The 21,783-nt window shown below is 43.5% G+C and overlaps 1 protein-coding gene across 4 annotated transcripts in view; it reads right to left on the bottom strand.

Moving 5' to 3' along the window:
* Positions 1 to 3,347: 3,347 nt before the first annotated feature.
* The window catches only part of LOC131191548 (zinc finger protein 208-like), a 47,572-nt gene continuing 29,136 nt past the window's right edge, over positions 3,348 to 21,783 (bottom strand). Inside the window, exons 1-7 of one of the 4 annotated variants that reach the window (XM_058169798.1) lie at positions 17,842 to 17,885; positions 14,080 to 14,290; positions 13,272 to 13,700; positions 12,195 to 12,309; positions 12,003 to 12,070; positions 7,335 to 7,464; positions 3,348 to 6,825 (exon numbers count right to left, since the gene is read on the bottom strand). In XM_058169798.1, the coding sequence (XP_058025781.1) occupies positions 4,949 to 6,825; positions 7,335 to 7,464; positions 12,003 to 12,070; positions 12,195 to 12,309; positions 13,272 to 13,688 (2,607 nt within the window). In that variant the 5' untranslated portion in view covers positions 13,689 to 13,700; positions 14,080 to 14,290; positions 17,842 to 17,885 and the 3' untranslated portion in view covers positions 3,348 to 4,948. Of the gene's footprint in view, positions 6,826 to 7,334; positions 7,465 to 12,002; positions 12,071 to 12,194; positions 12,310 to 13,271; positions 13,701 to 14,079; positions 14,291 to 17,841; positions 17,886 to 21,783 lie in introns of those variants that run through there. The other 3 variants (XM_058169799.1, XM_058169797.1, XM_058169800.1) reach the window with 3 other exon arrangements.

The raw sequence follows: 21,783 nt of genomic DNA on the forward strand, positions 1-21,783 counted from the left end.
GCGCTCTCTAGGCGTCTTTTCCGGCGTTTCATCTCCCTCAGCTCCTCGGAAAACCAAGGAGCTGGTTGAGTTCTACGCCGGGTCAGAGGCCGCAAAGGCACGACACGGTCCAAAGCGCCAGCTGCAGCCTGCTCCCAGGCTGCGACTAGTTCTTCGGCCGTGCCGTGGGCCAGATCCTCAGGGAACGGCCCAAGCTCCGTCAGGAACCTCTCTGGGTCCATCAGGCACCTGGGACGGAACCAACGAATTGGTTCCGTCTCCCTGTGGTGTTGGGTGGTGGTCTGAAAGTCCAGGCGAAGGAGCGAATGATCTGACCATGACAAAGGCTCAATGACTACATCCCCTAAATCCAGATCATTCAACCACTGTGTTGAAATAAAAACCAAATCCAGCGTGCCTCCCCCGATGTGAGTAGGGACATTCACTACTTGCGTCAGGTCCAAGGCCGTCATGGAGGCCATGAACTCCCGAGCCGCCGTCGATGACCCACCGGTCGATGGCAAGATAAAATCCCCCATGACCAAAAGTCTGGGGGTCTCAACCGCCACCCCGGCAAGCACCTCCAATTAACACAACCTTTATTTAACTCAGCTGTGGATAACAACAAGATAACGTGTATACAGCAACAACCAAACCCTCCAGTGACTGCCCTTATATACTAGCTGCCTCAGGAGCTTAACCAATGACAGGACTTCCAAACTCCCGCTTTTTTCCTCCAGGCGCGTCTTAGCCAATCAGGGACCGCCTAGCTGTTGTCAAGGCTCAGGCGTGTCGTAGCCCCTAGGACTTTGTCAGACATAACATAGCCATTTGTCTGAAATGGTGTAGGGTTTCCTGCCTCGGCAGGTGGTTGGACTAGAAGACCTCCAAGGTCCCTTCCAACTCTGTTATGTTATGTTATGTTATGTTATGTTAATTCTTATCGTGGCTGATGGCTATGTCCTGGGTTAGATTTTTGGGTGAGCGGCTGCTTGCTCTAATCCTATCACTATGTTTTTGTTAGCTGTTAAAATTGCTGTTTGATATTTGAAATATCCTGCATGAGTCGAGTTCTGTAGGCAGTACTTGCTTTGCTTATGAATGAAGCCATCTAGATAGTTGGATTCCTCTTTCAATAAGCTCCTTATCTCCTTAAGTGCCTGCATCCCTTTGCAGTTAGCTTCTTGTTACAATGTTTTCTTTAGGCATCTGGCTGGAATGTGAATGAGCTTCAGATGGTTTTTATTAGAGTCTTGGTCTTTTGGCTTTTCTGAGGCTTTTCCTTATGGATAATATTTCCAAAGGTTTTTTTTCTTATGGTTAATATTTTATTGGAGATAACGGGGTTTTGATTTTTTCTTATATATGGGAAGAAACTCCCCATCCCCACATATACACACCAGCCCTTTCCACTTCTGGCTTGCTATCCTTTAAGACGTTCTTGTGGCCTTTTTAACTGCCTGCGAAGCTCAAGTGGTTAAAGAGAGGGAGTCCAGCATCCTTGGAAGGCAAGTCTTATGATCTCACTATTTTCCAGACCTGCAACAGTGGCCCAGTGCCAAAGTTCATGGTGTTCCCTTCTCTTTGCAGAGGCAACCACCCTGGTGGATTTTCTGTGGGCCAAAAGTGGAGAGTGGTGCATTTCCCACAGGAAACCAGGAAAGGGCACTCATGCTCCCCTTGATCAGGAAGCTTTCACAATCCAACTACTTTTGGCAGTGTTATGCTGCAGTAAAGAGTATTGTATTTAAAAGTACAGTTCCTGGGGGAGATTTGATGGAAGCCTCCTTCCCTCAGGATCTCTGATCCACACAGTGAAGGAGTTGAAATGAGAGGCAAAAGAGAACAAGAACAAATGGACATGATATGACGTGCATTCTTGTTCTATCAAAAACACTTGAACCCCCCCAATGTCCATCAGTGAGGCTGCAAAATAACAAAGAAACAACTGTCCCAAATAACAGAACCAACTCCTAGGTTTAAGACACTTAGCACTTTTAGGAGCATTTGCATCTCATTTCAGAGAAAAGGTAAACTTATAAAATCAGGGAAGGCAAATAATGAAAAGTGAACATAAATATTGTACCATGGGGGGGATCACCACTGATTTGTGTAGGGATTACATAGGCAACACATCACAGGAAGTATGTCAGGATAGTGATTTAAGAGCTGACCAGCTGCTACGATGATGAAATGATGCACTGATGTAACGATGGGAATGAGTCAGCAAGGTTTTTGGCTGTTATCCCTTTAAGAGACTGTATAATAAGAAGAGGCCCTGTTAGCGGGTGTGTCTCTCTCCCCCCATGTGTTCTTCCCTGTTGTAATTTACTGATTGTTTGACTCCTGCCTATAGTACGTGTATGTATACTATATATTCTTTTTGTAGATAAAACCACTATTTTTTACAAAGCAGTTTGCTTATTGCTCCTGGGTTGTCTCAGGTAGTAAAGCTGTGCACCCTGACAAAGTATGAGCCTGGGGAAAGGAGCAAGATGGCCATACATTAGCAGCTCCTGAAATAAACTTCTGGCTTGTGACAGGCCTTATCCCTTCTGCCTTACCTCTACGACCCAAAAATGCCATTCAGAAGGAAGGAAGAACCCGGACCAGATCATGAATAAACAGAAAAAGATTAATACAAATTTTCCTCCAAGGACAAAACCTGAGGATTCCAACAGTTTGAAGAGATTTCTCTGGATTTTTGTTGTTAGTTGTGAAGTCGTGTCCAACCCATCGTGACCCCATGGACAACATTCCTCCAGGCCTTCCTATCCTCTACCATCCTCTGGAGTCCATTTAAACTCATGCCTACTGCTTCAGTGACTCCGTCCAGCCACCTTATTCTCTGTCGTCCCCTTCTTCTTTTGGCCTCAATCTTTCCCAGCATTAGGCTCTTCTCCAGTGAGTCCTTCTTTCTCATTAGGTGGCCAAAGTATTTCAGTTTCATCTTCAGGATCTGGCCTTCTAAAGAGCAGTCAGAGTTGATCTCCTCTAGAACTGACTTGTTTGTTCGCCTTGCAGTCCAAGGGACTTGCAGGAGTCTTCTCCAGCACCAGAGTTCAAAGGCCTCAATTCTTTGGATAGGGAGGTGATAATGGAAGAAAAGAGATTTAGCTACAATTAGTGATAGAAAGAATGTCTATGGAAAGAAAAAAGAAATTAACTTCACTGCTCTTTTCTCCCTTTATTGTCCAGCTTGACCCAGAACTATTACTGATAATTGAGCTTCAAACCAGTATCAGCCTCTCAAATTCTGAAATATGCCCCTTCCAAATCCTTTCAAAAATCTTGTTAATACATTTTTAAAGCAACTAAAGAATTTAATAGATAAGTATAATAGATGATTAGAACAAAACCACACCATTGATATTTAATTAATTTTATTTAAATCAAATGGGGACTTCTTAGCCTTCACCACACTACAGAAGAGCAAAATGTGGCCATAATGCTTGAAAACAAAATTGCACAAGCACTTGGGGCGCTTCTGGCTCCTTTTGTGAGAGAGGAATTGTTCATCCTTTCAGCTCTTCCCACACGCTCTATATTGATCTGCATGTGACAATTCCCTCATATCATGAGGCCTTTGACTGAATAATGTTCAGTGTTTCTGCAAAGATACCGGCTGACTCAGGTTTCAGTACTACACTGAGGATGCAAATTTAATTACTTTTGGGGATCCCAGTTCTATACCAGGGGTGCTATTTGATTATTTTTTGGGCTTAGGAAAGCAGCATCTGTTAAGTCATTACATCCCTCTGAGAGCTATAATTAACTGGGAGAATGATGACAGTTGGGGAACAGGAAGCTCATTTCTAAAAAATAAAATAAACCTATATACCACCGGTTTCAAACTCCCCGCGTGACTTTGCCATTATGGGACGCATTGGGACGGTTTCCCTATTCGCGGAGCTGGGGTGGGTGTGTCCTGCATGTGACACAACCGACCCGTGAGCTTCCAGGATGATACTCCTATATAGTGTATATACTGATACATTCAAAACAGTATAAATCATAATTATAATGACACATGTCCATTGTTTTTATTTTAATTACTAAATTCATCTCTACAGCTGTCAGGAGGGTGAACCGCAGAAAAACTCTTTTCAGAGTTCAGTCTGTAAATTGGAAATCCATACATAGAACCCATTAAATCAATAATTAGCATACATTCTCACCCAAATGTATCTTTTTGGGGGGGATTTTCCAGTCTATGAATCATATTTTGGGAAATAGGACTATGGGGTGTGCTGAAGCCCTTTCCACACTCCAAGCATTTATATGGCTTCACCCTTGTATGGATCCTTTGATGGGATGTAAGATAACTCCTTGTTCTGAAGCTCTTTCCACACTTCATGCATTTATATGGCTTCTCCCCTGTGTGTTGTGATCCGCCAGCAGCCTGCGGAGCTGGCAGCAGAGTCAGACAGTGAGGAGAGTGGGGACGAACATGGGGTCTGAGGAAGGCCTGGATAAACTCTGCTTCGGAGGCAGAGATGGCCGCAAGGCATGATACATGGACTCCGAAGCCTCCAGAATCGGATAGAAGAGAGGCAGAGAAACAGGAGGAGGCTGTTCCTAGTGCATGCATGCACAGAGCTGCCAGAAGGCAAGAGAAGCTAAAGCAAAAGGGACAACTCGGGAGTAAGACCAGGAGATGATTGGCCCCTCCCATAAGGCTTAAAAGAGCAGCAAAGGTACTTGGGCTCTTTATAGGAAAGAAAGGTTGATAACTCTGTTTCCAGTCAGCGTTTCGTGTTTCTGAACTTCGTAGGGTTGTTTCCAAGTAAGGCCTTTGGCAGGGTATCAAAGAAGATAAAAGTTTGTGATAATCCCGAAGGACTTCTTCCGAAGGACTGGTCTTGCAATTAATTTGGACTTATCTAGGAATGAGGTAATTCTCAGCTGTTACAATAAAATAGGTTTGTTTGGGACTAATTGTGTCTTGTAATGACTAAGGAAGCCTAGGTCACAACACTATGTGGATCCTATGATGGGATGTTAGTTCCTTCCTTGTTCTGAAGCCCTTTCCACACTCCATGCATTTATATGGCTTCTCCCCTGTGTGGATCCTTTTATGGGTAATAAGGTGGCCCTTTTGGCTAAAGCCCTTTGCACACTCCATACATTTATATGGTTTCTCCCCTGTGTGGGTCCTTTGATGGGATGTAAGATTACTACTTGTACTGAAGCTCTTACCACACTCCATGCATTTATGTGGCTTCTCCCCTGTGTGGATCCTTTGATGAGATGCAAGTGCATTGCTTGTTCTGAAGCCCTTTCCACACGCCATGCACTGATATGGCTTCTCCCCTGTATGGATCCTATGATGAGATGTAAGTGCATTGCTTGTTCTGAAGCCCTTTCCACACGCCATGCACTGATATGGCTTCTCCCCTGTATGGATCCTTTGATGGGATGTAAGTTCCTTGCTTGTTCTGAAGGTCTTTCCACACTCCATGCATTGATATGGTTTCTCCCCTGTGTGGATCCTTTGATGGGATGTAAGTTCCTTGCTTGTTCTGAAGGTCTTTCCACACTCCATGCATTCATATGGCTTCTCCCCTGTGTGGATCCTTTGATGGGATGGAAGATTATTGTTTCTTCTGAAGCCCTTTCCACATTCCATGCATATATATGGTTTCTCTCCTGTATGGATCCTTTGATGGGATGCAAGTTCATTGCTTGTTCTGAAGGTCTTTCCACACTCCATGCATTTATATGGCTTCTCCCCTGTGTGGATCCTTTGATGGCATGTAAGATTATTGTTTCTTCTGAAGCCCTTTCCACATTCCATGCATATATATGGTTTCTCCCCTGTATGGATCCTTTGATGGGATGCAAGTTCATTGCTTGTTCTGAAACTCTTTCCACACTCCATGCATTTATATGGCTTCTCCCCTGTGTGGATCCTTTTATGGATAATAAGGCTGCCCTTTTGGCTAAAGCTCTTTGCACACTCCGTACATTTATATGGTTTCTCCCCTGTGTGGGTCCTTTGATGGGCTGTAAGATTACTACTTGTAGTGAAGCTCTTACCACACTCCATGCATTTATGTGGCTTCTCCCCTGTGTGGATCCTTTGATGGGATGTTAGTTCCTTCCTTGTTCTGAAGCCCTTTCCACACGCCATGCATTGATATGGTTTCTCCCCTGTATGGATCCTTTGATGGGATGTAAGTTCCTTGCTTGTTCTGAAGCTCTTTCCACACTCCATGCATTGATATGGTTTCTCCCCTGTGTGGATCCTTTGATGGGGTGTAAGGTCACTGTTACTTCTGAAGCTCTTTCCACACTCCATGCATTTATATGGCTTCTCCCCTGTGTGGATCCTTTGATGGCATGTAAGATGACTGTTTCTTCTGAAGCCCTTTCCACACTCCATGCATTTATATGGTTTCTCCCTTGTGCATGTCCTTTTATTAACAATATTGTTTCCATGTTCATTGTATTTATTTGACTTCTCTCCCATGTGAAAACTTTTCTGTGACTCAAGAGACCCATTTTCTTGAGAAAGTGTGAATATCCAACTGTAATTTTTCCCTTTGTCTTCGCATATATTGGCTGCTCCTTTGGCTTTTGATGGAGAGGGTCCATTTACATCTAATGTGTCTTTGAAGAGTCTTACATCTTTCCCAGTATATTTATTCTTTAGTTTTCCTTGTTGATCAATAAATTCCTGCATCTGAGCAACAATTGAAGACGAGCTTCCCTTATTCCTGTTACTTGACAGGTTTCTGTCCTGTCTTTGGAATTCTGTTTGAATTGCAGGTTTCTCCATTAGGTCTCCTTGTCTAAACACTTTGATTGATTCTCCAGATTCTTCATTGTCATTCTCATTATCACCTTCAAAGGGAAAAAGAAATGAAAGTGAGAGAAAGGTTAGGAAAAACGATCACTCTGTCAGAAGTCATATTAATTGTGCCAAATTCTAATATATACTGCATATTTGTATCCTTATAATAGCATGATATAGAAATGATAATATCTCTATTGATGAGGCATACAACCTTGAAAAAGTCATTAAGTCAAAAAACGTGAATGATATGGAAGCTTCTGGACCAAAATAGTTGAAATCTGTGTGATGGAGTTTGGCATTATCTCAAACTAAGGAATTACTTTGTCACTAAAATGTTTAAATAGAAATAGAAAAACAAATTGGATCGGATGCATCTAAGCAGAATGCCATTTTAGACCTATTTCCTTCCTAGAAGCAGTAGAAAAACACAACATTTCTTTCTCCCTCTGAAGAGAAGAAATCTATTTAGAGATGTTTTCATAGGAATTACTAACTAATGACATTAAGTACAAAATGGCTTCCTGAACTCTCTGACTGGAGAGTAGGAAACTCTTACCAAGAGAGGCCACATTCTTATAATTCTCCAACATGACTTCCCAATGCAGAGCTTTTTGGTGAGGATCCAGCTGAGTCCACTCCTCCTCTGAGAAATACACAGCCACCGCCTCAAAGGACACAAGACCCACCTGAAAGGGAAAAAAAGTACAAAACAGACTGAGGAGGCATTGCAGGATCTTTCCTATTATTTTGAAATTCCCAAAGCAAACATAGACACTGAGGTAAGTGGCTATGCTTAGTAAGAAGGAGTAGGGCCTTCTCTGTGGGAGCACCGACGCTCTGGAACGAACTCCCCCCTGGCTTACGTCAAGTGCCTGATCTTCGGACCTTTCGTCGTGAGCTAAAAACATATTTATTCATTCAAGCAGGACTGGCATAAATAGTGGATTTTAAATTGGGGTTTTAGTAATATTTTAAATTTTTAAATCTTTTAAATTACCGGCCATTTAGTAATAGTTTATTTTAATTTCTTTTAATTGTATATATTCTGTATTTTATTCCGGCTGTACACCGCCCTGAGTCCTTCGGGAGAAGGGCGGTATAAAAATTTAATAAAATAAATAAATAAAATAAAATAAGAATAGGTTTAGGTTTAGGTGGCAAAATGGACAGAATAAAAGCATTTGACTAAAGAAATATTTTAGGCAGGTTTATCAACTTGAATGATTCTGCGTCATCAGGGAGGGTGGGGCAGTGGGCATGGCCATCATAGAAGGTGGAGAGCACATGCACAGGGCCAGATGGTGTCTGGAAGCAACTGCAGCCTGCGCGGGGTGGGGGGAGGCATGTGATCTGTCCCACCATCTGTCTTTGCTTGTGCGGAATGTGCGGTGGAACAGGAGGACCAGGCTGGAGGGAAGGGGCTGAGAATGCAGGGGCTACGCTGTGGTGCCACCCCCGCCCGTCATAGCAGCGGCACTGGCAGAGGCGCAGGTGGGGTGGGCGAGGTACGCAATCTGGCCTACCAGTTGCGCCGTGGAACCCTCTGCCACTCTGTCCGTCCTTGCTTGTTAAGGGTAATCTAGTCTCACAAACAATGTTGTGTACTATTGAGCAGAGTACCCTTTAGATTACGCATGATAGCAACTGAGAATGATTGTGGACAATGACAGTTTGATCAAATATTAATAATATTTTACTTTTAGGGAAAAAGCAAAATTATAGTCCAAAAACAATCCAGGTCATACACACATAAAGTCAGTCCAGGGATATTTTTCAAATATCAAGTCTTCTTACCAATCGTAGAGAAACACAACAAACCAGATCTTCTTTAGTTTCATTCAGAAACAAAGTTCAATACAAAACAGTCAGTAAATATTAAAGAAGCAGTAAACAGCCATGATCAAGCAATGATCATGCATAGAGCTCAAATATAGAGTTGCAGCATATCAGCAGGTAAAAATGGTATTGTAGTGTCCACCACAAATTCAGCTTTCCTTAAGTACATTGGCTACAGAGCTCAGCCAATCAGAATGCATGATGATGCAACAAAGTTTTTAAAGCTACATAATACTTTTAACTACAAACACACAACGTTGGTTTATATATTTCCTGGCCAACCATTTGGGCAATAACAGTTTCCTAACACCCGCAGCTGTGGGCCGGATCACATGCCTCCCCCACTCACCCCCACACCTCTAGTTGTTGCTGGTGCCTGCGCGAGGCGAGTGAAGCCAAGGGACAGGGTGGGATGGTGCCACACCCAAGCCTGTGCACGTTTGGCTCCTGCCGTCCAACTAGGGCTGCCTCTTCTCCAGCTGTTCCCTGGGCTTGCTCACGGAAACCAGCATGGAAGGAATAGTCTGTTTCTTTCAGATTTGTCCTGGCCCTCCCATCCCCTTTGAACTTTGGCCTCCCTCTTCGGAGGGTGACAGAATAGAATAGAATAGAATAGAATAGAATAGAATAGAATAGAATAGAATAGAATAGAATAGAATAGAATTTTATTGGCCAAGTGTGATTGGACACACAAGGAATTTGTCTTGGTGCATATGCTCTCAGTGTACATAAAAGAAAAGATACGTTCATCAAGGTACAACATTTACAACACAATTGATGGTCAATATATCAATATAAATCATAGGGCGAGGCTAGGCTAAAGCACAGGAGAAACATGGGAGAGAAGCTGAGGGGCTCGGCCGCCTCTCCATGAGACCTCTCGGGTGACACGGCATGCAAAAGCCATTCTTTCCAAGTCAGCAGCAGCGCCTAAATCAAAACAAAGCACTGCGAGTCCGTGCGCCCTTCCCATTTCTTGGCCCCTTTTTTGGGAAGCCTTTCACCACCGATATTATTCAGATTACATCCTGGCATGTTTTGGAGGGGAGAAGGCACAGCTATTGTTGCCCACTTGGAGGTGGTCGAGGAAGGCCAGGCTCCCCTTCCACCTATGGTTCCACAAAGCCCATGAGGTTCTGGGTGGAGAAGCAGATTGCTTCTCGCAGTGTTGGCCTTGGGATCCACTTCAGAAGAGCTTTGCTCTTTTTCTCCAGGGCCTTTGAAATTGTCTTCCCCCTTTCACTTTTCTGTCTTAAAATTCTGGGTTCTGGAGCGGGGACATTTCGTCCTTTGCCAAGAGTGTCTTGCCAGCGTCCCCTTGATGTCTTTCCCCTCTCCCCACACAGTTCTCAGGGAGGGAGAGGGGGAGAGAGAGAGAAAGAGGGAGGGAGAGAGAGGACGGTGTGCTCCTCATCCTTAGCTGCTGGATGGAGGGCTAGGCTGGGCTGAAGCAGAGGAGAAAAGAATGGGGGGGAGAAGCCAGCCTCTACCTTCTGCCAGTGCCCCCCCTCCAGCGGTCCTAGCTGCTGTGAGTGGTGAGTGCATCAAAAATAAAAAGTGGACTTGCGCGCTGCCCCTTGCACTGCACAGCTGTTGTTGCCTGTGCTCAGCTTTGTACAGCAACGATGAGAGACTGCAGGATTTATTTATTTTTTTATTTCTCTTCCAAAACATGCAGGGACAGCACTGGCAGCAGGCGGAGAAAGAGGCATGGGGCTGCCCACTTCGTGTCCAGCAATTGCTGCAAGCACATTTCAGGCAGCTGCTGTAAGCTGTATCCTGCTTTTCCCCTTTGACGCACTCGCCACTCCCTTGCAGCAACTGGCATGAGCGACTGCCTCTGGTGCTGCTGGCTTCACGGGAACTCTTTGCCCTCCTGGCAACGCTGCTCTCGGCCACACTGCTGGGCTGCTCTTGTCTGGCCTAGGGCGAGTCGGCCGAGATCTACGACCTCCGGAGCACCCTCCCACTTCTGGCCTGTCAGAGCCCCTTTGCCAGCAGCCACTTGCTGGATCCACACTGCCTTACCCACCACCTTTAGCCTGCTGAGCGCCTTCCTGCAGGTCTACTGCAGGCATCGGGCTATAAGTTGACCCTGGCACTATTTGGGCCCTGGAGGGTGCTACCTCTCATACTGGCTGTGCAGGGCAATGTGGACGTCGCAGCTCCACCTGCAGCAGGGGGGCACTCTGGAACTCAAAGATCTGGGATGACTCACTCCGCAGCAGATAGGAGCAGCCCTGCAGGATGGCCGAAAGTAGCGCTACCAGGAGGCCAACAGAGGCACAGGCAGCCCCTTGGTAGCCAGCGGCCAAAAGTGTACCGGCAACAGCAGGCCCAGCAAGCAGGGCAAGTGGAGACCTGGGTGTGCTTAAAAGTTGGGCCACTGCATCTGAAGGCAAGCAGGAGAGGGCTGGGCCAGCAGGCTCCCCACTTCCTGTATGCGAAAAAAATAAGACACCCCCAAAAATAAGCTGAGTGCTATTTCGCGGCCTAACACCGATCCTGCGCAGGCTGCACTGGCTACCTGTGGTTTTCCGAATGCACTTCAAGGTGTTGGTTACCACCTTTAAAGCGCTCCATGGCATAGGACCGGGATATCTTCGGGACCGCCTTCTGTTACCACATGCCTCCCACTGGCCGGTACGCTCCCATAGAGAGGGTCTTCTCAGGGTGCCGTCAGCCAAACAGTGTAGGCTGGCGGCCCCCAGGGGGAGAGCCTTCTCTGTGGGGGCACCTACCCTCTGGAATGAGCTTCCCCAGGACTTCGACAACTTCCTGACCTCCGGACCTTTCGCCGCGAGCTTAAAACATATCTATTCTTTCGAGCAGAACTGGCTTAATAGGGTTTTTAAACATGGATTTTATTGGGGTTTATTTTATAATTTGTATTGTATTTTTAAACTTAGGCTTTATTGAATAAGTTTTTAAAAAAATGTTTTTTATTGTAATGTATTGTATTATTTTACCTGCTTGTTCACCGCCCTGAGTCCTTCGAGAGAAGGGCGGTATAAAAATTAAATAATAATAATAATAATAATAATAATAATAATAATAATAATAATAATAATAATAATAATTATTATTATTATTATTATTATTAAGAGAATATAAGACTGGGTCTTATTTTCAGGTAAACACAGTAATTAGCAAAAGAATAAAAAGAATCTCCAACCAAAAGCAGAGGGAAAAATGGCAGAACACACTACATGTAGTTCTTAACTAACAACAGTTTTTAGTTTTTAGTGACTGTTCAAAGTTACACAGCAGCGAAAAAATGACATCCCCATTTTTCACACTTACGACTACTACCTGTGCTGTCTACATCCTCTGATTTCCTGAGGGAAATGGAAAATATAAATCTAGTAGATGAATGTTCTTCTCTTACCTGAGTTGGAGGTTCAATCCTGGTTTCTGTTCCCCCAAAACAAAGAGTCAACTTCCTTCTATTCTCCCCTGTGTGGGAGACAGAATTTCAAAAAGCATAATTAGTAAAATGGGAGGAGGTCCGCTATAGAAGAGAAGACCCAGAGAAGGTGAGAAAGTTAGGATTTATCAGAGAAGAAGGACCTTATATTACCTCCTGAGGTGTCCTGAATTGGATCTTCCTGAGGGATCCCCCTGAAAGACAGTTCTTGAGGGAGATCTGAGGGATGCCTCTTTCTCTCAGGATCTCTGATCTCCATTGCGAAGGACTTGAAATAGGAGAAAATGTAAAAAAAGGAACTTTTGACCAACTCTGCTTCACTTGTGATAAAGCAAAAAAATACTAGGGTAAGTTTTTTATTTTACTGCAGAAGTTTCTCAAAGTGGATATGAAAATCAAACCAGAGACTTTTCTTTTAGGTTTAATAGACAAAGAAATTGAAAAACAATCTTGAATTTTGCTGTTATATACATTGAGAGCAGCAAGAACACTGCGTGCATAAAAGCGGAAAGATACTTTAATTGCCAAATGAAAAAGTGGTTGGACAAACTGATGGAACAAGCAGAGATGGAAAAAATAACTGCTTTAGTTAAAGAGAAGACCAAACCCAACCTTATTTCTACTTTGGAATCATTGCTGAATTTTGTTCTTGAGCTGGAAAAAAATGAAACTTTGATTGAAGTTTGCTGATTACATAAGTTTATTGTTACAGAATTTGCTAGTACATATTAAATATGAAAAAGTAAAACATTGAACCTTTAATGTTATCATTTTATGTGACTGCGCTTAAAAAAAGTCAATGTTTTTCTTTCTCTTTTCCCCCTTTCCCCTACATGGGCCTCTTGTGGCTCAGACTGTTAAGACTGTTATTAACACAGCTGCTTGCAATTACTGCAGGTTCTAGTCCCACCAGGCCCAAGGTTGACTCAGCCTTCCATCCTTTATAAGGTAGGTAAAATGAGGACCCAGATTGTTGGGGGCAATAAGTTGACTTTGTATATAAATATACAAATAGGATGAAGACTATTGCTAACATAGTGTAAGCCGCCCTGAGTCTTCGGAGAAGGGCGAGATATAAATGTAAATAAACGCCCCATTTCCTACTATTTTCATTTTTTTTGTATTTTATAGCTTGATAAGCTTAATAAAACTATGAAAAGGATTCAAACTGTGAACTTATTGTTTATTATATTCAACTTTTTCTGGAGTCCCAAGAGGAAGTCCTCTCACCTGCAACTCAACCTGCTCCTTCTTCTCCTCCGCCTGGCTCAGGAGAAAGCCTTCCACCAGGGCCACCGCCTGGGAGCTGGTCTCTGCTCCACACTCCCGCACCCAGCTCTCCATCTGCAGGGGCAGAAGGGCCAGGAACCGCTCCAGAACAACCAGGTCCAGCATCTGCGCTTTTGTGTGCTTGTCTGGACTCAACCATCGACTACAAAAGTAGTGCAGTCGGCTGCAAAGTCCTCGGGGACCCTCATCCTCCTGATATTGGACATTCCTGAAATTCCAAGCCTGAACTTGTGAAACGATGGTTCCTTCTTCCAGCATCTTCTGCCCAGTTCTTGCCAAGATCTCCCCGTGGACTCCAGACTGAGCACCGGAAGGGCCTTTTCCAGTTCCCCCACTTGCTAAAGGAAGGCTTGCCATTCTTTCTCTGTCCTATGACACAATTCTAAATTAGTGCAAGGAAAGTTGTGTATCTCCAAATGCTTTTTCATTTCTTGGAAGAAATGCAGTCATGGCCGAAAGTGTTGGCACCCCAGAATTTTTTCCAGATAATCAAGTATTTCTCACAGAAAAGTATTGCATTAACACATGTTTTGCTATACACATGTTTATTCCCTTTGTGTGTATTGGAACAAAACAAAAAAAGGCAGGAAAAAAAGCAAATTGGACATGATGTCACACAAAACTCCAAAAATGGGCTGGACAAAATTATTGGCACCCTTAACTTAATATTTTGTTGCACACCCTTTGGAAAAAATAACTGAAATCAATCGCTTCCTATAACCATCAATGAGCTTCTTACACCTCTCACCTGGAATTTTGGACCATTCTTCCTTTGCAAACTGCTCCAGGTCTCTCTTGTTGGAAGGGCACCTTTTCCCAACAGCAATTTTAAGCTCTCTCCACAGGTGTTCAATGTGATTTAGATCTGGACTCATTGCTGGCAACTTCAGAACTCTCCAGCGCTTTGTTGCCATCCATTTCTGGGTGCTTTTTGATGTATGTTTGGGGTCATTGTCCTGCTGGAAGACCCAAGATCTCAGATGCAAACCCAGCTTTCTGACACTGGGCTCTACAGTGTGACCCAAAATCCTTTGGTAATCCTCAGATTTCATAATGCCTTGCACACAGTCAAGGCACCCAGTGCCAGAGGCAGCAAAACAACCCCAAAACATCATTGAACCACCACCATATTTCACTGTAGGTACTGTGTTCTTTTCTTTGTAGGCCTCATTCTGTTTTCGGTAAACAGTAGAATGATGTGCTTTACCAAAAAGCTCTGTCTTGGTCTCATCTGTCCACAAGACGTTTTCCCAGAAGGATTTTGGCTTACTCAAGTACATTTTGGCAAACTGTAGTCTTGCTTTTTTATGTCTCTGTGTCAGCAGTGGGGTCCTCCTGGGTCTCCTGCCATAGTGTTTCATTTCATTTGAATGTCAACGGATAGTTCACGCTGACACTGATGCTCCCTGAGCCTGCAGGACAGCTTGAATTTCTTTGGAACTTGTTTGGGGCTGCTTATCGACCATCCGGACTATCCTGCGTTGCAACCTTTCATCAATTTTTCTCTTCCGTCCATGCCCAGGGAGCTACAGTGCCATGGGTTGCAAACTTCTTGATAATGTCACACACTGTGGACAAAGGCAAATTTAGATCTCTGGAGATGGACTTGTAATCTTGAGATTGTTGATATTTTTCCACAATTTTGGTTCTCAAGTCCTCAGACAGTTCTCTTCTCCTCTTTCTGTTGTCCATGCTTAGTGTGGCACACACAGACACACAATGCAAAGACTAAGTGAACTTCTCTCCTTTTTATCTGCTTTCAGGTGTGATTTTTATATTGCCCACACCTGTTACTTGCCCCAGGTGAGTTTAAAGGAGCATCACATGCTTGAAACAATCTTATTTATCCACAATTTTGAAAGAGTGCCAATAATTTTGTCCAGCCCATTTTTGGAGTTTTGTGTGACATTATGTCCAATTTGCTTTTTTCCCTGCCTTTTTTTTGTTCCAATACACAAAAAGGGAATAAACATGTGTATAGCAAAACATGTGTTAATGCAATACTTTTCTGTGAGAAATACTTGATTTTCTGGAAAAATTTCTGGGGGGGGGGCAAGAATTTCAGCCATGACTATATCCATCTGGTTCAGTTCCAATACAGGAGGAAGGCGCTGGAAGTAAAATGGAGGCTGGAGGCCAATTGGAAAGAAAGGTTCCACTTATTGTTGAAGCAGATCCACCAACCACATGTGATTCTGGGACAGCTGACAAAATGGAGTTTAGAGTGGGTGGATTTTATACCTTCTGGATGCCTATGGCGTCATGTAGGGGTCATGGTTGGCTCTATAGGGAAAAGGGGAAATGCAAATCCTAGGTGTTTGTCTGAGATAATTTGGTCAACCTTTGGCTTAATTTGGGGTGGGATGTCACCTGTACGCTGATGACACCCAGCTGTACATTTCCACCCCAGACCACCCCAATGAGGCCGTCAAAGTGATGTCCCGGTGTCTGGAAGCCGTAGGGGTCTGGATGGGGAGAAACAGGCTTCGGCTCAACCCCTCCAAGACCGAATGGCTGTGGATGCTGGCTTCCCGGTACAGCCAGCTTACTCCATTGCTGATTGTTGGGGGCGAGTCGTTGGCCCCCACGGAAAGGGTTCGCAATTTAGGCGTCCTCCTGGATGCACGGATGTCTCTAGAAGACCATTTGACGACTGTCCCCGGGGGGCTTTTTATCAGGTTCGCCTGATTCGCCAGTTGCGTCCCTTTCTAGACCGGGTTTCCCTTTGCACAGTCACTCATGCCCTTGTTACATCCCGCCTGGACTACTGCAATGCTCTCTACATGGGGCTCCCCTTGAAGAGCACCCGGAAGCTCCAACTGGTCCAGAATGCAGCTGCGCAGGTGATAGAGGGAGCACCTCGTGGCTCCCATGTAACACCTCTCCTGTGCGTGGTCTTTCGGGTGCAATTCAAGGTGTTGGTTACCACTTTTAAAGCACTCCATGGCTTAGGACCGGGCTATTTACAGGACCGCCTACTGCCACCAACAGCCTCCCATCGACCTGTTCGCTCCCACAGGGAGGGCCTCCTCGGGGTACCATCAGTTAAACAATGTCGACTGGCGGCCCCCAGGGGAAGGGCCTTCTCTGTGGGGGCTCCTGCCCTCTGAATGAGTTGCCTCCGGGGCTTCGCCAACTCCCCGACCTTCGGACCTTCCGCCGTGAGCTGAAGACTTTTTTATTCCATCGAGCAGGGCTAGCCTAAAAATGTAGTTTTTAATGGGGTTTTAGTTTTATTATTATTGTTAGTTTTTTAATATTTTGGCCACAAATTATATTAATTTTATTGTGTTTTTAATTTGTATTTATTGTGTTTTTTAAACTGGCTGTTAACCGCCCTGAGTCATTCGGGAGAAGGGCGGTATACAAATTCAATTATAAATAAATAAAATAAATAAAATTGTGTTGTTTATCTGATGTTTCTGCCTGACCAAGTCTTTCCGAATGGATTACCAAATCTGCACTTCAAAAAGCTGGCCTCCTCAGGTTCCGCTTGGGACAGGGAGACTGAGGCTGGTTTCTGCCTCCATTAAGATCATGCTTCTCCATTTCTCCCTTAGGGGAAATAAAATATTATGCTTCTTTTTAATATTCCCCCAAATATTTCATTCTTCCGGGGGAAGGGGGCTTCCCACACATTCATAGCAATGATCACCTAGCCATGGGAATACCTACAGTCCTCTTAGCCAAACAAATAAGGTTTATTTCTTTGTTTTCTTCTTTGTTTAAATACCTAAAGAAGATGAACAAATGACCTCCATTTTGTAATTCTCTTATATCTATATTGAATATATTCAAACAACTAGAAAGTAGTGGATTGGACCATTCATCAACACTCATCCCCACATAGAAGAAGTATTCTCTGAGCTGGTAAAGTGATGACTTCTATCGAGAAAATTCACTGTATTTGGCATTTTGGATCATTTCAATTTCTTTTTACTCACAAGGAGAGACTTGCTTTCCAAATGTGTAGATCAAGGCATGAAACTCCATTTCACATAAATTGAAATGCTAGTCAATTGACCCTGGTTTAGGATGCTGGGTTACTAATTCCCTAAGGCAAACTGAACTGCAGGGCATCCAAACCCAGTTTAGTGTCATCCAGCACACAGTGAGAATGTAGGCATCATCTTTTGCCTCCCTTCCTTGCAAATATATTTCTTATTTCCTTCTTGAGATTTCCCATGCAAGCTCTCCCCCTACACAGGAGCTTTCACCAGGAAATGGGGTGTGAATGACTCCTCAAGTTCTCCCCCCCACCACTTTCATTCCTGAGGATCTCGATTTATTCCCGAGGGCAGCGTGCGTGGTCTCTGCTTTCCCCCAAGTGCCTCTTACAATCAGGGGAAGGGGAGGGTAGGGGAATATGGGATCTGGGGGAGTCTCCCACTCCTGATACTCAAAAAAACTGAACTTGGATGAGGACTAGGCATGTGTCTCTTGCCCTTTTTTAGAGCGAGAACTCTCTGTCTCCCTTTCTACGAGAAAACATACATACAAAGACACCCACCTTTTCTACCTTTGGATTCTGTTTTCCGCCTTTGTAAACTCCTGCAAAGTTCAAAGGGTTAAAGTGAGAGAGAGTCCAGTATCCTAGAAAGGCAAAAACTGAATGATGTCACTGCCTTCCCAACTTGTAAGGCCCAAAGCTGAAGTTCCCCCCCTGGTGGATTTTCTGTGCACGGAAGGTGCTCATGCCAAGAGCAGAGAAATGGTGCGTTTCCCATGGCAGGCCAGGAGGGGGCTCCTTGATTGGGAAGCTTTTGGCAATGTTAGTAAATTGTACTGTATATAAAGTACTGGTATTAGGAAAATAAAATTCCGTACAAGAATCTCATTGAAATCTGTTGCTGGGGGAGAAAGTGAAGGAGCATAGTGATCCAACCAATATTTGGTGTTTGCTTCTGATATGATATATTGCTAGAAATCATTTATTAGGAATTAAGTTTTGTTATTGGCTTCTGCTCATATTATTGTATACTGTCAGAAATTAGTTGTTGGGAACTAATTCTAGCTTAGTAAATTGTACTGTATATAAAATACTGGTATTAGGAAAATAAAATTCCAAACAAGAATCTCATTGGATTCTGTTGCAAGGGGAGAAAGTGAAGGAGCATAGTGATCCAACCAATATTTGGTGTTTGCTTCTGATATGATATACTGCTAGAAATCATTTATTAAGAATTAAGTTTTGTTATTGGCTTCTGCTCATATTATTGTATACTGTCAGAAATTAGTTGTTGGGAACTAATTCTAGCTTAGTAAATTGTAACCTTAATACTGGTTGGCATTAGTGCAAAGTTTGTATCTTGCTTCTGCGTCTCACTTCAAAGCTAGGCCCATCCTTGAAAATATAGAAGAAAGTGTTAGCCAAGGAATATCAGGCCCCATAGATAAAGGAACCAGAGTAGGGAGTTTTTCTGTCTCATAAATTCTGAATCCTGAAAGCATTCTGCTGAATAAACAACTTGGCCAGGGAGGGAAACAGCCCCTACACAAGGCTATAGGAATGCTCCATATATTTAAACTTAATGTCAACCGCTTTAATCTAGATTGCAGAAAATATGACTTCTGTAACAGAATCATCAGCGCTTGGAACACTTTACCTGACTCTGTGGTCTCTTCCCATAATCCTAAAAGCTTTATCCAAAAACTTTCTACTATTGACCTCACCCCATACCTAAGAGGACCATAAGGGGCGTGCATAAGCGCACAAACGTGCCTACCGTTCCTGTCCTATTGTTTTTCTTTTCTTCTTTATATATATATGCTTATACCTCCTTATATTTACCCATATATGTTTATATACTATATAATCTTTTGTATGATTCCTACATATATTGTTGTGACAAAATAAATAAATATATAAGGTGGACAGGGGCCTGCCCACCTTATCTATGGAGAACACTTTAAAGCAGGGGTCCTCAACCTTTCGGACCTCAGGGACCACTAAATTCATAGTTTTAAATCCCATGGATCACTAATACAATCTGCCTAATGACCAGCTGGATGGGCGTGGCTAGGTGGTCATGTGACTGGGTGGGGGTGGCCAAATCAATGTCACCCACATCGAGGGGTGCCTCACTGGCTTTTACTCACTCCTACCCTGCCAGCCACTCCTCACCTCCCTGCCCAGGCTCCTTAGGGAGGCAGTTGTTGGAGCTAAGCAGCCACCATGAGAAAGAGTTGGGAAAACAGCTGGCTCAGTTCAAGTTGGATCTGACTGAGAAGGAGGCTCAGCGGGCTGCGATATTCAGCCAGTTCCAGGCCATGAGGGAGTCCCACTGGAACAAGACCCTCCGGCTTTTTGCCACCAGCGGCACTTCCCTCCAGCCTTAGCCCAAAGCTCTGCACTAAGAGGCTGAAACAGACCCCAAGTTGGAATTTTGACCACTATTTCAGCTCTACCAAATGGATGAGTCAACTTCTCACTACCCTTCCTTCTCATGGACCACCAAAATTTTCTCATGGACCACCAAAATTTTCTCATGGACCACCAAAATTTTCTCATGGACCACCAAAATTTTCTCATGGACCACCAAAATTTTCTCATGGACCACCAAAATTTTCTCATGGACCACCAAAATTTTCTCATGGACCACCAAAATTTTCTCATGGACCACCAAAATTTTCTCATGGACCACCAAAATTTTCTCATGGACCACCAAAATTTTCTCATGGACCACCAAAATTTTCTCATGGACCACCAAAATTTTCTCATGGACCACCAAAATTTTCTCATGGACCACCAAAATTTTCTCATGGACCACCAAAATTTTCTCATGGACCACCAAAATTTTCTCATGGACCACCAAAATTTTCTCATGGACCACCAAAATTTTCTCATGGACCACCAAAATTTTCTCATGGACCACCAAAATTTTCTCATGGACCACCAAAATTTTCTCATGGACCACCAAAATTTTCTCATGGACCACCAAAATTTTCTCATGGACCACCAAAATTTTCTCATGGACCACCAAAATTTTCTCATGGACCACCAAAATTTTCTCATGGACCACCAAAATTTTCTCATGGACCACCAAAATTTTCTCATGGACCACCAAAATTTTCTCATGGACCACCAAAATTTTCTCATGGACCACCAAAATTTTCTCATGGACCACCAAAATTTTCTCATGGACCACCAAAATTTTCTCATGGACCACCAAAATTTTCTCATGGACCACCAAAATTTTCTCATGGACCACCAAAATTTTCTCATGGACCACCAAAATTTTCTCATGGACCACCAAAATTTTCTCATGGACCACCAAAATTTTCTCATGGACCACCAAAATTTTCTCATGGACCACCAAAATTTTCTCATGGACCACCAAAATTTTCTCATGGACCACCAAAATTTTCTCATGGACCACCAAAATTTTCTCATGGACCACCAAAATTTTCTCATGGACCACCAAAATTTTCTCATGGACCACCAAAATTTTCTCATGGACCACCAAAATTTTCTCATGGACCACCAAAATTTTCTCATGGACCACCAAAATTTTCTCATGGACCACCAAAATTTTCTCATGGACCACCAAAATTTTCTCATGGACCACCAGTGGTCCACAGACCACCAGTTGGTGACCGCTGCTTTAAAGATCACATTGGTAATGATCCTTTGTCTCTGACTGGGTAAACTTTGTTTCTAATGGGGTACAATGTATATAATACTCTGAGCCACTCTCGCAGGGGTGTGGCTATTCCTTACATGCATTATGTCTCTATGTTTGGGATACAGTTATGTCACCCAAACTTTTTACTTTGGCCATAAATAAAAAGCTGATATTTTTTGCAAGCCTCGTCTTGAGTCTTACTCTCTTTGGCATCTCAGTGGTTTAGGGAAACTTTTGGGACCTTACAAAAGGAATAAGTGGGCCGGAATAGCTCAGGAGAGCCCGGAATAGCTCACGCTGTTAGAGCCTGTTATTAGAACACAGTAGCCTGCAATTACTGCAGGTTCAAGCCCGGCCCAAGGTTGACTCAGCCTTCCATCCTTTATAAGGTAGGTAAAATGAGGACCCAGATTGTTGGGGGGGGGCCAATAAGTTGACTTTGTAAAAATATACAAATAGAATGAGACTATTGCCTTATACACTGTAAGCCGCCCTGAGTCTTCGGAGAAGGGCAGGATATAAATGTAAACAAACAAAAAAAAAAACCGAAACAAGAAGGAAAAATGAAAGCTTTTGGCGATGTTATACTGTAGTAAATAGCATTGTATTTAAAGTCCTGGTATTAGGAAAAAAAATTCCCTAACAAGAATCTCATTTAAATCTGTTGGTGAGGAAGAAAGGAATAAGTCAACCGAAACAAGAAATAAAAATTAAAGCTTTTGGCGATGTTATACTGTAGTAAATAGCATTGTATTTAAAGTCCTGGTATTAGGAAAAAAAATTCCCTAACAAGAATCTCATTTAAATCTGTTGGTGAGGAAGAAAGG

Source organism: Ahaetulla prasina, chromosome 2, assembly GCF_028640845.1.
Source record: "Ahaetulla prasina isolate Xishuangbanna chromosome 2, ASM2864084v1, whole genome shotgun sequence".
Classification (NCBI taxonomy): domain Eukaryota; kingdom Metazoa; phylum Chordata; class Lepidosauria; order Squamata; family Colubridae; genus Ahaetulla; species Ahaetulla prasina.